This window comes from Trachypithecus francoisi, unplaced genomic scaffold (genome assembly GCF_009764315.1).
Source record: "Trachypithecus francoisi isolate TF-2019V2 unplaced genomic scaffold, Tfra_2.0 Lachesis_group14, whole genome shotgun sequence".
Lineage (NCBI taxonomy): Eukaryota > Metazoa > Chordata > Mammalia > Primates > Cercopithecidae > Trachypithecus > Trachypithecus francoisi.
Window position 1 is genome coordinate 51,848,750 of NW_022681459.1, and position 13,646 is coordinate 51,862,395.

Sequence of the window (13,646 nt, forward strand, 5' to 3'; positions counted from 1 at the left end):
TGAAGCCATTTGTGCTGGGAGGGACAGTCTTGGTCCCCAGCTGGCTTTGTCCTCAAGGGGTGGACCTTGAGGAAGGGCCAAGTCCCATTCGGAGCAGAGTGACAGATCCCACAGAAGCAGGCGTTGGGGCAAGGGGAGGGAGGGAGCCCCATGGGGGAAGGGGGTTGGGGCTGGTTCAGCCCTGACCCAGTGCCAAGGGTGAGCGCCACCCTTTCAGGCCTCTGCCCGCCTGCCTCTAGGAACATGGCACAGCTGGCAAGGACATAGCCAGAGGAACAGCTCTGGGGATGAGATGGTGACGTTGCCTGGGAGAGTCGGGAGCCAGCGTCTCACTGCAGGATGGACACCAGTTCCCCATCATGGGCCGCGAGGAGGGCCGGCTCCGGCACAGGACGGGGTGCTCACTTGAGGCACGAACCTCTTTCCAGACAGGAGTGGGTTTGAAACCTCCTGCCAGGCCGAGGCCCACAGGCGGGGGATGGGCAGCGTGGCTGCTGCCCATGGCCCTGGCCCCATTGAAGACTCCAGGTGGCTCCACCTGAGGCCTCCTGTGTCCCCCAGCTCAGCTCAAGCCCCACATCAGCCTAGATGTTTTCTGGGCAGGGACAGCTCCTCTCACGACCTGGGAGGCAGGGCCTGAGGGACTCAGCACCATCCAGACCAGCTGCCCCCAAGGACTGCTGGACGTCTCCCTCTCTGAGCCGAGCCATGCAGGATGCTGGGTGGCCTCTGGGGCAGGGAGGATGGGTGCAGGTGGGCAGGGTGCACGTGTGAGGATGAGGAGGGCCCCGGAGGTAGGACCTCAGCCCCAGCTTGAGAGCAGCAAGGATGCCCATGGCAAACGCTACCACTGGAGGCCAGCATCCCTTGGGTCTCCTCAGCTGCCATGTCCTGCCCACCCTCGCCACTGAGCTGGTCTGTGGGTGCAGGACCAAGGCGATGCTGCCAAAGCCCAGGGCTCAGCCCTCCCTGCACAACCAGGCTGGCCTGGGCTGGCATTTGTGGGAATGCTGGGCACATGGGTGTGCAGGCTGGGGAGGTGTCCCGAGTTAGGTGAGCACGAAGAACTGCGTTTCTTTTTTTTTTTTTGAGACGGAATCTCGCTCTGTCACCCATGCTGCTGGAGTGCAGCGGCACGATCTTGGCTCACTGCAACCTCCACCTTCTGGGTTCCAGCGATTCTTCTGCCTCAGCCTCCTGAGTAGCTGAGATTACAGGTGCACACCACCACGCCCGGCTAATTTCTGTATTTTTAGTAGAGACGGGGTGTCACCATGTTGGCCAGGATGGTCTCAAACTCCTGACCTGATGATCTGCCCACCTCAGCCTCCCAAAGTGCTGGGATTACAGGTGTGAGCCACCACGCCCGGCCAAACTGTGCCTTTTATTTTCTGCTTTGTTGCTTTGACCTCTGGGGCCTTGCTGGCCCTGGGGAGACCGGCTCTCCAGGGCCCACCGACCTCTGGGGCCTTGCTGGCCCTGGGGCGACCGGCTCTCCAGGGTCCACCGACCTCTGGGGCCTTGCTGGCCCTGGGGCGACCGGCTCTCCAGGGCCCACCGACCTCTGGGGCCTTGCTGGCCCTGGGGAGACCGGCTCTCCAGGGCCCACCGATTTGTCAGCAAACAACTTCCTGTGCAAGCTCCTGGGTTCAGGGCCCACACCCCCTCCAGGCCTCCTCCGTGGCTCTCACACACTAGGCCCTATCCCCCTGCCCTTGTCGCCCTGGGCTGCGTACCTGGCAGCCAGGGACAGCCCCTGCCCAGCACCCACCAGGGTGTCCACTCTGGAGTCCCGAGCCTGCAGCCCCACCCCACTCGTTCCTTTGGTGGAGTCACGGTGAAGGCCCTGCCCACACTTCCCCCCATTGCCTGTGTCTGTGACAATCCGGTGCCCTCCTGCGTGGCCCTGGGTGGCACGGGGTATCTGAGTAAATTTTTTATTTTTTTTTAGAGACAGGGTCTCGTGGAGTCACCCAGGCTGGAGTGCAATCGCGCAATCATGGCTCACTGCAGCCTCAAATCCTGTCCTCAAGTGATCCTCCCACCTCAGCCTCCCATGACAGGCGTATGCCCTGGCGCCTGGCCCAGCTCTTTTAACGGCAAGAGGCCTCACCAGCCCGGAAGAGTATAAAAACCTCCGTTTTAATGTGGAGGGCGCGATACACCCTCCAGCTTGTGTCCCCGTGTGTCTCACACTAGGCCCTGGCTGTGGGGGCCACACCCTGGAGAGCCCCTTCCTCCTGACTCCTGGGAACCCAGGGAGCCCTGCCCTGCCCACTCAGGGCTGCTCCAGGAGGGGCCTGGTGATAGGGCTTCCAGGAAACCCAGGCCAGGTAGGAGGCGAGACTGTTCTGATCTCAGCCGAGCCCACCCTTGCAGTTAGTGGCCTACACCACCAACCCCACTCCAGCCCCCATGGGGTTCTGGCCTAGCTGCCCAGCCACCTGTCTTCAAGGAGCCTCTGTTCAGACTCTCAGGGTCACCTGCCGGGGTCTACAGGGCACGTGGCTCCATGGTGCACCCACGGGAGCAGCCTTGTTCCATGGAGTCCTGGGCCCAGCAAAGGCGCCTACACAGGACCTCCGTGTTGTTTTGAGCATCCCAGACCACACTGAGGGCACCTCCTCGAGGAAGCCTTCCTGGATCCTGCCAGTTCTCTGTTCTCCTAGAGGGTACCTCACACTCCCCCTCCTCACTCCCCTGCAGGAGCAGGAAGACTAAGGGGGTCGTGCACAAGTCTCCCAAGCCTGTGTGCCCAAGGGCTTCAGGCCACAGCTGAATCGCCTCCGTGCCCACAGCCTGAGTCCAGGGCATGTCCTGCTCCAAGTGTGACACCTGCTGTGGGTGCAGAGGGGCCCCTCATCACGCATTTGAAGGCGACCCCTGCCCCACATCCCCCAGCACCCCCACGAGAGGCGCCGAGTCAGGGGACGGGTGTGGAGGGAGGCGAAGTCCCCGGCCGAGCACAGGCGGTTATCAGAATAATATTTATTGATATGCTCGGTGCTACCTTGTTAATTCTGCATCACATGGCCTCCACGGCTGAGGTATTCGGGGTGGGACCAGCCGGGTGCCAGCCGGGGCTCCCACAGGAAGCTGTGTGGCCTCAGCCACGGCAGGGGGCCCGGCTGGGGGACGTGGTTATTGCGTTGGGCTGCTTCCCTCCTCATACATGGGCCGCGCGCCAGCGTGCACTCGCTCACTCACCCGCCTGCTCACACACAATCCCACCCAAGCTGGCACCACACCCTCTGTGCACATGCACACACGTGCACACTAGTACATACACACCCGCTTGCTCACGCCCACCTCTGCTCATGCCCGTTCACACACACACACCATCCTGCTTTAAACCCATCCTAAGTCTCCTGATGATAAATATGCTTGTTCGGTACAGCAGTCTTAGTAAAATAAAATGTATGTCAGGCGACAAGGAGAAAGTGCATGTTGATCTTTGACCCGAGGGTGGACCTCGGTCCCTCCCACCCGAGGGCATCAGGTCCCTGCAGGGGGGTGACCCCTGAGCAAGTGACCCCATGGGCGTGGCCACCCCACTGGTGGGACCGGCTCCACCTTCCTCTTCCCTGGCTCTGGGCTGGGGGAGCTGGGCTGTCCCGCCACAGCCTGGGGCCAGGACGAAACGGACTACAAAAATAAACTCTTCATCTCGAGGTCCCTACCCACGGCTGGGCACCTGATGCAGGATCATGGGAGGCCAGCCTCAGCCTTCCTGGCCACTGGCTCCACGGGGCCACCTTTTCCCGCCCCAGCCAGTGCCTGGTGATGCCGTGGGGGCGGGTTCCCCTATCCAGCGGGTGGGGTGGGGGCCCCAGGCATGCGGACGGAGGTTGGGGATGTGGGCAGTGCGGTCGAAGCAGAGGCCACGTCCACGCAGGGCTGGCGTCCGCCGGGAGGCCTCTGACATGGAGGGGCTCTGATGGCCTGGGCGGTGCCATCCCTCAAAACTCCACAGTGCTCACGACCGTTCTGGGCTCGTCGAAGGTGGCGATGAGGATCTGCTGCGGGGCAGGGATGGCGATGAGGTCCCCCACGTCCTGCGGCAGGCGGGGGCCCCCTTCCTCCTCCTCCCGGGCCTCGTACAGCGTGTTGATGTGTAGCAGCGGGTGCGTGGCGTTTCGGCTCAGGATGGTGAGGGGCTCCGCCTTGCCCAGGCTGGCTGGTGTCAGAGGGGCCACAGCAGGCGCGGCGGGAGGTGAGCGGACGTGGAACGGGCCCCCCGAGGGAAGCCCTGGCCGGGCTGGCTCTGCGGGGTACGGGATTTCCTTCTCGGGGAGCGGAGCATCTGCAAACAGCCAAGAGCACAGGTATCTCACAACAGCCGCCACTGCGCCCCTCTCAGCGCCCACCCAGAGCAGGCCGGCGGGGCAGCAGGGCTCACGGCTCTGAAGGGCCCTGGAGGTGCTGGGCCTGGACGCCCCTGCACACAGCAGCTGGCCTGGGCACACCCCCCGCCCCGCTGTCCCGGAGCCGCAGTGCCGTCCGTGGAATCTCCTCACCCGAGGAACTTGGCTCCACCACGCACGCGGAGCTCCAGGAAGCTGACCAGGAGCACGTCCGTCCCAGCCTGCCTCCTCCCCACCTGCCTCCCGGGGGGGCTCCAGGGCCCTGCCTGGCCTGAGGCTCACCTTGACAGAGTCCGTTTGATGCAGACGGTGCAAACCTTGGCCTCCTCCCTTCCCCCTTTGAGGGGGCCTCAAACCAGGCCCCCTCCCTTCCCTAGCGCCCTGGGCGGGCTCCCGTGGGCCGCTGTGGCTGTGGGCGCCTCGCCCATCCCCAGTCCTCCGTCCCCAGTCCCCGGCCCGGCCCCTACCTTTGGTGGGCGCCGGGGCCAGGCCCAGCCCACAGTCCTCCGCCTGGGACAGGAAGCCCCCCTCCTGGCTCCGGGAGGCGGGCAGGGCGGCGGGCACGGCCTCGGGCTTGGCCTTCTTGGTGCCGAGGATGTAGGGGTGCACGTCCAGGGAGAAGTGGCGCGCGTGCTTCTTGTCGGGGGCGGGCGGCGGGGCGGGCGTGGGGGCAGCGCCTGGGCCTGGGTCGCCGCCTCCGCCCTTGTAGTGGTGGGCGGAGCGGTCGAGCAGCGGCGCTATCAGCGTGTCCGTGGCCGTCTTCCTGCGCGCGGGCTTCGGTTTCTCCGCCTTGCTGTTCTCCACGCGCATGATGGCCAGCGGCTCCTTGAAGGGCTGCGGCAGCGGGTTGCTGGTGGGGATCCACTTCATCTTCTTGCGCGGCCGCTTGACCACGGGCGGCTCGGCGGCGCCGTCGGGCTCGGCGGGGTTGGCGCTGGGGTCCACAGTCTGCACCCCGGAGTCGCGCACCGTGGGGGTGGCGTCGTGGTTGGACTGCGCCAGCGCCGCCAGCAGCTGCCGGACCACGTTGTCGTACATGAGGTCACTCTCGTTGGTGATGAAGTCCAGCCGGTTGAGCGACTTGATGTGGTCGCGGTTCTCGTTGCAGAACATGGCCAGGATGTTGATGTCGCAGAACTGCGAGCGGCGCCACTGCCGGCGCGTCTTGATGCCCACTTTGTGCAGCTTGTCGAAGATGAAGTTGCTCTTGCGGAAGATGAAGAGGTGGATGAGGTTGACGAGGATGATGAGGTTCATGACGCACAGCAGCACGATGTCCACGCCCGCGATGATGCGCTGCAGCTGCACGGACGGGAGCTTGCAGCTCACGCGCACCGCGGGCCCCGCACCTGCCGCCCCGTCCGGGGACGCGCCCAGCGCGCAGGTGAACTCGTTCTGCTTCTGCGTGGCGTAGTAGGTGCACAGGTAGGAGATGGGCACGGCGCTCAGCAGCAGGATCAGTACGTGCCGCGCCAGGTACAGCTTGGCCAGGAAGTTGCTGCGGCCGCGGCGCTCCAGGTACTTCTCGAACAGGTTCTGCTCCGGGCTCTTCTCCTTCTCCGCGTTCTCGATGATCTCGCGCTTTTCGCGCTCCGTGATGCCCGGGCCCTTGGACTGGATCTGCTTCTCGATCTTGGGCGCGCGGCCCTCGGCCGCCCGATGGTAGCAGTTGTCGATCTCCTGCAGCAGGAAGTTGAGCTCGGAGGTGAGGCGCGTGGAGGCCAGGAACTCCCAGCCCAGCGCGGGCACATACATGATGGCGGCGAAGGCCAGCAGCGCGTAGGGCAGGAACTTGTGCTCAAACAGCGACGGCCACAGGCTGGCGTCCACGCCGGGCAGCGCGTCCCGCAGCTCCGTCCAGCAGTAGCCGCGGGCGTACAGCGCCTGGTCGCGCGTGAAGTTGTGCGGGGTGTAACAGTAAATGGGTTCCTCTGGGGGCAAAGAGGAGACACGGGCTGGGGCGGGGAAGCGGCTCGGGCTGGGCTGAAGAAACTGGGCTGGACCTGACCACGTCCCTGCCAAATCCCTCCGATGAGCCTCTCCAGCCTCCTCCCACACAGCGCCTGTGGTTCCCAAATGAACCCCACCGCCCTCCCCCATCACGGTGGTGTGGGGGTCTCGCCCTAAATACCCCCACGAGGTCAGCTGGGAGGCACCTGCAGGTTGCAGCCATGACCGCCTGTGAAACCACCTGAGCCACGCACCTCTCCAAATGTCACAAAGACTGTGCACAAGGCGAAACCAAATCCCAGAGAGGACCAAGGCAGGTGGGGACTCCCAGCCAGGGTCCCCCTTCTGTCCACACAGCCGGACCCAAACCAGGTCCCAGCCATGGGCCATGTACAGCCCGGTGCTACCCTGGGAGGAAGGCGGATGGCTCAGGTGCTGCTAGCTGGCAGAGTGGTTTCTACAGCACTGGGAAACCAGTATGGGCTCTGCCCACTCTTGTGGGTGAGGGGCGCCTCCCTAAGACCCACTGTTCTGGGGACTGGCCAGCCTGGGGACCCCGGACACCAGGTGGGGCTGGTTGGGGATGTCACCTGCTGGACTGCGGTATCTCCTGCTAAAATTGAAGAGGGAGTCCCTCGAACTGCAGGCAAATGGTCATTACTGAACTCTGTGTTTTCCCTCAAGAGCGTGTCTCTGCCTGCAGGTGACAATGGCACAAACGGCAGTAAAAGCATTCAGGACACTCGCGCCTTGGCTCAGTGTGGGGTCTGAGCGCCTGGGATCTTGCTAATGTTTCCCAGGAAGGCTCAAAGCCTGGGGGCCTCCAGCCACTGTGCCGTCTGTCCAGGCTGAGCCCTTCACACAGCACATGCGCCAGGGCCCACGCCAGTCTTGGCCTTGTCTCCCAGCCCCAAAGAGCAGCCCCAGGGCAGGACCCACATCAGCACAATTCCCTCCCCACAGACCAGAAGCAACAGGGACAGGCCTGTCCGTCTGTGCCGAGGCCTGAATGAGGGTCGGAAAGCGAGGCAGATTAGAGACTCCGCCCACTCTGAGAAGAGCCGCATTCACTGCTGACACCCCACAGGGGCCCGGGGGCTGGGCACGACGGCTGGTTACACAGCTGGGCACCTCCAGCCCTGAACCCGGCTCAGCAACGAGCCCCTCGGACCCCACATGGAGCTCCTGGCTGCCATTGTATCACCACCGAGGCACATCCACCAGTCTGGACAGTCTGCTCAGGGAGGGATCGAGGACAACCCCTAAGGCAGGGCTCCCACGAGTCATCAGATCCCCCTGAGGGTCCTGGGGACTCCGGAGGGTTTGGGAGGGAACCTGGGAAGAGGCAGGGAAAGCTGGGACCTGCGGCCCGAGTCCTCGGTGGGGACATTGAGCTGGAGATGAGCTGGGCTCAGAGAAGAGCAAGCCGGACAAGGCAAAGGAATCCACTCTCTTGGTTGAGAAAATGGCACATTTTATTTACTTATGTTTTGTTCTCACAGCCAATCCCAGGAGCCAGAGAAGAGCGTCCACCCTGGGGAAGAGAACAGGGACAGGTTTGTGTCCCGTCCTGAGCTGGGCCCATCCCTGGCAGCCACCCTTGCTGGGCATGTGTGGCCAACATGGGTGGGGAGAGGCCCCAGAACCCCTGGCCCAGACTCCAGTGGGGCCGCAGGGAGACTGGAAGGAGGGCTCCTTGTCTCTGAGGCAGGGGACGGCCTGGCCTCCTCCAGGGTGAATGAAAGCAGGGGCTCCACACTGTGCCACATGTCTGGCGAGCTGCCCCCACTGTGTGGAGCCTCACTTGGACCCGAACTCCTCACTCCTGTTACTGTCTCCCTGCCGGATGGCGGCAGCAAGAGGAAGACAAGTCCTGCTTGCCACTCTGACCTGAGTTTCCTCATCTGCTCAACCAAGGATACTGCCCTGACTCACTGCAGGTGAGCGGCCCAGCCCTTTGGGGGCCCCAAGGCATGTCCAGCAAGGCCTCCCTCCTCCCTGGACCTGCCGCACCTGCAGGGTGCAGGGTGCTCCTGGCAGCCTTAGCAGGTCCTGATGGACTCAAAGCTGTGCCGGCAGCTCGGCCTCTCCCGGTGGATGCTGCTGCAGCTTCCAGCAGGGGCTGCCAGGGTTGGGGGTGCTGGCCCGACTGGAAGTGGAGCAGCAGAGAGGGGCTACTGAGCCCAAATTCATGGGCCCATCCCACACACAGCAACTGCCACGGGTCCTTTGCCTGAGGCCCTGCTCTGGGACTTCCCAGGGACAGTGGGACCCTTCCTTGGCCAATGCAGGTGTCCAAATGAGAGGCAGGAAGGCCTGGCCTATCCAACAGGGCAGACAGAGCCGCCACCAGGGGCCCCTTTATCAGGAGACACTGCTGTGTGGACCCCGGTCATGCCAGCTATGCCCCAAGAGAGAACACTGGCTTCCCAGCCAAGAAGCCTGTCCACACCAAGTCCTCAGAGCCCCCGCGACAATGTCAGAGTTGGCAGCCAGGGGCCTGGTGCTGCCTGGAGCATCTCTGAATGGGTGTCTGAACGCACCCCAACACGGCCCATATTCCCATATTTGGAATGCTGTCCACAGGGCCCCAGGCCAAAGCCCAGCCCCCCGGCCCTCCCCCAGTTGTGCCCTTCCTCGGTTCTGCCATCCCCAAGCTTGTCTCCAGCCCACCCCTGCGGTCTGGGCTGCACATGGCCCCAAGGTGACCCCCAAGGGTGAAGCTGGGTCCCTCCCGACAGCCCCTCCCACCTGGGGAGTGGGGACACCTCTCCAGGACCCCCTGGCTCTGCACAGGCTCCTCCTGCCTGCTGGCCAAACCCGGTCCAGTCATCCCAGACCACTGCCTCATCCTCAAAGCCCTCGGCCCAGGCCAGGCCGTGGCCCTTCCCCGATTCCCCTGGCCTTACAGACCTCCACACAGGGTCTGCAGTGAGCAGATTCACGGCCCCCACAGACGTCACATCCCAACCCTGGAGTCTGTGGCGGTGCCACGTTTCCCAGTTCACGAGGACTTTGCAGACATGCCTAGGTTGGGGGTCTTGGTGGGCAGCAACTGCAGGTTTCCTCTAAGAGGGTCAGAGTCAGGGAGGAGATGTGAGGACAGAAGCGGGGTTGGGAGAGAGGACGCCACGCGGCCGGCTCTCAGGACGCAGGAAGGGCTGCAAGGCCAGGAATGTGGAAGCCTCTGGAGGCCGGAGAAGGTGGAAAGTGGATTCCCCCTGGAGCCAGCCCTGCTGACACGGTCGTTTTAGCCCCATGAGACTCGCATCTGGTTTCTGACCTGTAGGTTCGTTCTAGCAGCCATAGGAAGCTAATCCTGGCGGTGGCTGCGCACCTGCTACATTTTCCAGTCTCTGCAGGCTGAGGGGGACCAATAGCCTTCCGTGGCCCACCCTGGAGACCCTGGGACTTGGCCCTCAACTTTCGAGGGTACCGCATCCCGAGACAGCAGCTGGCCACACGGGCCCTCAGGCCCAACCCTGCCCTGCGGCATCAAGGGCTGCGGGGCTGTGCTCAGCCCACCAAGGATGCTGAGGCCAAAAAGAGGAACCAGCCCATAGGCTCCTGGGAGGGTGCTCGGGGGCAGAGCACTCGCTTCCTTTCTGTTTTAAAGAAGAAAGTTGGGCTGGGTGTAGTAGTTCACGCCTGTAATGACAGCACTTTGGGAGGCCGAGGTGGGCCGATCACCTGAGGTCAGGAGTTCGAGACCAGCCTGGCCAACATGGCAAAACCCTGTCTCTACTAAAAATACAAAAATGAGGCGGGTGTGGTGGTGGGTGCCTGCAGTCCTAGCTACTTGGGAAGCTGAGGCAGGAGAATCGCTTGAACCCGGGAGGCGAAGCTTGCAGTGAGCCGACATCGCACCATTGCACTCCAGCCTGGGTGATAGAGCAAGACTTTGTCTCAAAAAAAGGGCACAGTGGCTCATGCCTGTAGTCCCAGCACTTTGGGAAGCTGAGGTGGGAGGATCACTTGAGCCCAGGAGTTCGAGACCAGTCTGGGGAACATGGCACAAAAATTAGCTGGGTGTGGTGTTGAATGCCTGTGGTCCCAGGCTGGGGGCTGAGGCAGGAGGATCACCTGAGCCCGAGAGGTGGAGGTTGCAGATGGAACCACAGCACTCCAGCCTGGGCGACATACCAAGATGCTGTCTCAAAAAAAAAAAAAAAAAAAAAGAGAAAAAGGAAATTTGGACACAGACCGGGAGGGGAGAGACAGAGGCAGAGACTGGGTGAGGTGGCCACGAGCCAAGGTGCGCAGGTCAGCACGAGGCTGGAAGGTCCCTTCCCTAGAGCTTTGGAGGGAGCAGGGCTCTGCCAACACCTTGAGTTTGGACTTTTGGCCTCCGGAACCATGAGAGATAAATGTCTGTATTTGAAACTGCCTAGTTTGTGGTACTTTATTGCCACAAACACAGAGAACACACATGGTGCCTGGACATGCTGGGCCTGCCCCAAGGCCCCACCGCACACCTGGGCTCCTCAGCCAGTGTGCTTGTGCGCCCCCCCAGGGGTCCTCTAATCCCTGGTGTCTGGGCTCCAGTGTCCAAGAGGAGACCAGCAGAGCCCTCCTCCGCCCCTGGGTGGGATCAGACAGCCTGGCCAATGTCCACCCTCAGGCCTGGTGACTCCTTAAGGAGTCACCTGGGAGATTCCGGAAGCAGCAGTGCTAAGGCAGGGTTCGCCCGCCCAGGTTTGGAGGCTGCAGAAGAGAGGGCCCCAGGGCCCCAGCACCCCTCCCTGCTGCAGACCGGCCCCTCTGGGCCACACAGGCCAGGAGACCCTGATCCCCCTTGCTTTGGCCCAGACCCCAGGGGAGGAAGTTCTCAGCTCCACCTGTCTCGCCCCACTCCTTGGGGAGGGCAGAGGCACCAGAACCCCACCCCGCAGAGGCTCACAGGCAGACTGGCTGCTCTGTCCATCTTCCTGCCTCGCCTGGGTGGCTTCAGGTGCCCTCACTGGTCCTGATCTAGCCAGCCCGGGTCCCTGCCCTGGTCCAGCTCCCATCTCCCTGCAGGAGCTCCAGGCTCCCTGCTCTGACACGTGGCCCTGCCCTGTGCTAGCTTCCCTGCTTCAGACCTTCAGAGGCCACCAGTGCTCCAGCATAGGCCTCGGGCCGCTGGAGGAATGGAAGGCCTGGGCCTCTCAGAGACTCTCTCTGCCCTCCTTCCCCCCAAGTCCAGCCTGGGGACCCTGCCCGGCAGCTCCTCCAGCCCCTGTAATCAGCTCTCTGCTCTCAACACCGGTCCCGGCCTTTCCTGGTCTCCACCTGGCCACCCCGCACCCCCTCAGATGCTGCTTGTGACATTCTCCAAACCAGACCCCATGTCTCATGACATTTGGGACCCCTGGGTCCAGAGAGGCCTAGTCCCACCCGCAGCTCATGGGCGGACGAATGGAAGGAAGAACCACAATAAAATAGAGACGAGGGGTCTGAGCGACCGGCGACCAGCCACACCTGCGAGGATGGTGGCGGCTGTGGAAGGTGCCTGGGACACCGCGGACGCAGCCAGGTCACGGTGGGCGCGGCTGGACGGAGCCGCCGGGACGCGGGAAGCGCCAGCGCCCGGACACCTGCGGACGGCCCCCTGCCCGCGCCCCGCGCCCCGGCCGCCGGCCTCACCTGCGAAGTTCTTGGTGAAGACCAGGGTGACCAGCAGGATGGGCACCAGCACGGTGCCGATGGTGACCACGCGGTCGAACGGCAGTTCCAGCTTCAGCTGCAGAAGCAGCGCGGCCAGCGCGCCCGCCTTGTCGTCCTGCGCGCCCGGCAGGATCAGCTCCCGCAGCTTCTCTCCCGCCAGCAGCGCGGTCGCCATGTCCGCCGACTGCTCCAGGAGGTGGTGCATGGGGGGCGGGGGGGCGCGGCCCGGCAGGGGGGCGCGGGCGGGGCGGGGGACGCGGGGCGGGGCCCGGCGAGGGGGCGCGGGCGGGAGGGGACGCGCAGCGCGGGGGCGGGGATCGGGGAGCGTGAGGGCGCGGGACCGGGATGGGGACGGGGGCCGCGGGAGAGGGTGGCAGGGGACGCCCGGACCGAGCGGGGTGCTCCGGGGGATGGGAGTAGCTGGAGGCGCGGGGCGGGAGCGGGGCTGGCCGGCGCGGAGCCCGCGGCGGGGTTTGGGGGGCGCTCCGCCGCCGCCCCGGGGGCAGGGGTCGGGCGGCCCGGGCCGGCGCGGGGGTGGGGGGCACAGGAGCCGCCCGCCTCCGCCGCAGCCCGGCCCCCGCCCTGGCGCGTGCCTCCGGCGGGGGCGGCGGCGGGATCCCGGCCCGGAGCGCGGGCGGCGGCTGCTGTCCCTGTCTGGGGCCGGCGGCCCCGCTCCCGCCGCGGGGAGGGGGCTGTTCACCTGCGGCGACTCCGCGGCGTGGCTCCGCCCCCACCCCGCCCCCCGCCACGCAGATGCGGCGCGGGCGATGACTTTGCAGAAAATATTTAAATGAAATGAAATGAATGAGTAATGACCGGTCCGTCCTCCTGGGAACGCGGGGCGGCTGGGTGGGGGCTGCCCCGGCCCGCGGGAGGTGGGCAGGGGTGGTGGCGGCCCTGCCGGGCTCCGGGCCGTGGCGGGGGCGCCGCTCGGTGGCGACTTGAGGACCGGGCGCGCGCTGGGGCTGCCCCCGCCGCACCGCGGGGCTCTTCGCCCAGCCCAGGGCGCAGAAGGGGCTTCCTCGCCCGGGCCCCCCACCTGCCCCGGCCGCGCCCCGCTGTGGGCCCGGAAGCTCCCGCGCTCCTAGGGTGCTGCGGCCACGGGTGGGGAGGCCGGCGCCGTCTTCCCCGGGCTCGGGCGCCCGTGCGCCGACAAGGAGGGCATCTCCCCGCCCACACCCTCCAATGCAGCCCCGGCCCCCCCTGACCCCCCCAGTCCCCCCAGTCCCGCCGCCGTGAGTGACCCCGTCACCGCCGCGGGGGCCCCCCTTCTGCAGCCCGCACCTCCCCCCGACACGCCCCATCCCGTCCCCTGTTCCACAGGCGCTCCCAGGGCCTGTGCCAGCTCAGGGGGTCCCCGCCGCCTCCCTGACCTTCATCCCCTCCGCTCCCCACAGCCCCGCCCTCCGTTCTGGTCTCCCTTGGGGAGCCGTGGGTCTGGCTTCAGGCGCGGGCGCATCCCGCGTGGTTCCCGCCCACCGGGTCCTCTTTGGGGCAGCGGTTTTCCCTTGTGCAGGTCCCCTTCCCACTATACCAGGACGTACGTGCACAATCTTTCATATGAAAGATTTAGCGTGATTGGAGTTTTAAGTTCATTCAATAATTCATTCCAAAAATGGATTTTGAGCCCCAGTGTTCGCAGGCCGGCCGCTGCTGTGAGCAAACCAGGAGGTCCCCCTGCCTCCC

The 13,646-nt window shown here is 64.9% G+C and overlaps 1 protein-coding gene across 2 annotated transcripts; it reads right to left on the reverse strand.

Moving 5' to 3' along the window:
- Positions 1 to 2,973: 2,973 nt before the first annotated feature.
- PANX2 (pannexin 2) lies at positions 2,974 to 12,261 on the reverse strand. Of its 2 annotated transcripts, XM_033233512.1 has the most exons (4): positions 11,940 to 12,165; positions 7,798 to 7,848; positions 4,832 to 6,295; positions 2,974 to 4,303 (listed from the first exon to the last, which is right to left on the reverse strand). In XM_033233512.1, exons 3-4 carry the CDS (start codon positions 6,117 to 6,119, stop codon positions 3,960 to 3,962), a joined length of 1,632 nt encoding a protein of 543 aa, XP_033089403.1. In that variant the 5' UTR covers positions 6,120 to 6,295; positions 7,798 to 7,848; positions 11,940 to 12,165; the 3' UTR covers positions 2,974 to 3,959. The 2 variants fall into 2 exon arrangements, with proteins under 2 accessions (XP_033089403.1, XP_033089402.1); XM_033233511.1 differs by lacking the exon at positions 7,798 to 7,848 and having other exon boundaries at positions 11,940 to 12,261.
- Positions 12,262 to 13,646: the final 1,385 nt, after the last annotated feature.

What these genes read in the sequence shown, in the direction of transcription:
- PANX2 (XM_033233511.1), bottom strand. Translation starts at nt 12,165, where the DNA reads ATGCACCACCTCCTGGAGCAGTCGGCGGACATGGCGACCGCGCTGCTG. An exon ending in CTTCACCAAGAACTTCGCAG is followed by an intron (nt 6,296 to 11,939) that starts GTGAGGCCGGCG and finishes CTTTGCCCCCAG; the next exon opens with AGGAACCCATTTACTGTTAC. An exon ending in GGCCCCGGCGCCCACCAAAG is followed by an intron (nt 4,304 to 4,831) that starts GTAGGGGCCGGG and finishes GGCTGTTTGCAG; the next exon opens with ATGCTCCGCTCCCCGAGAAG.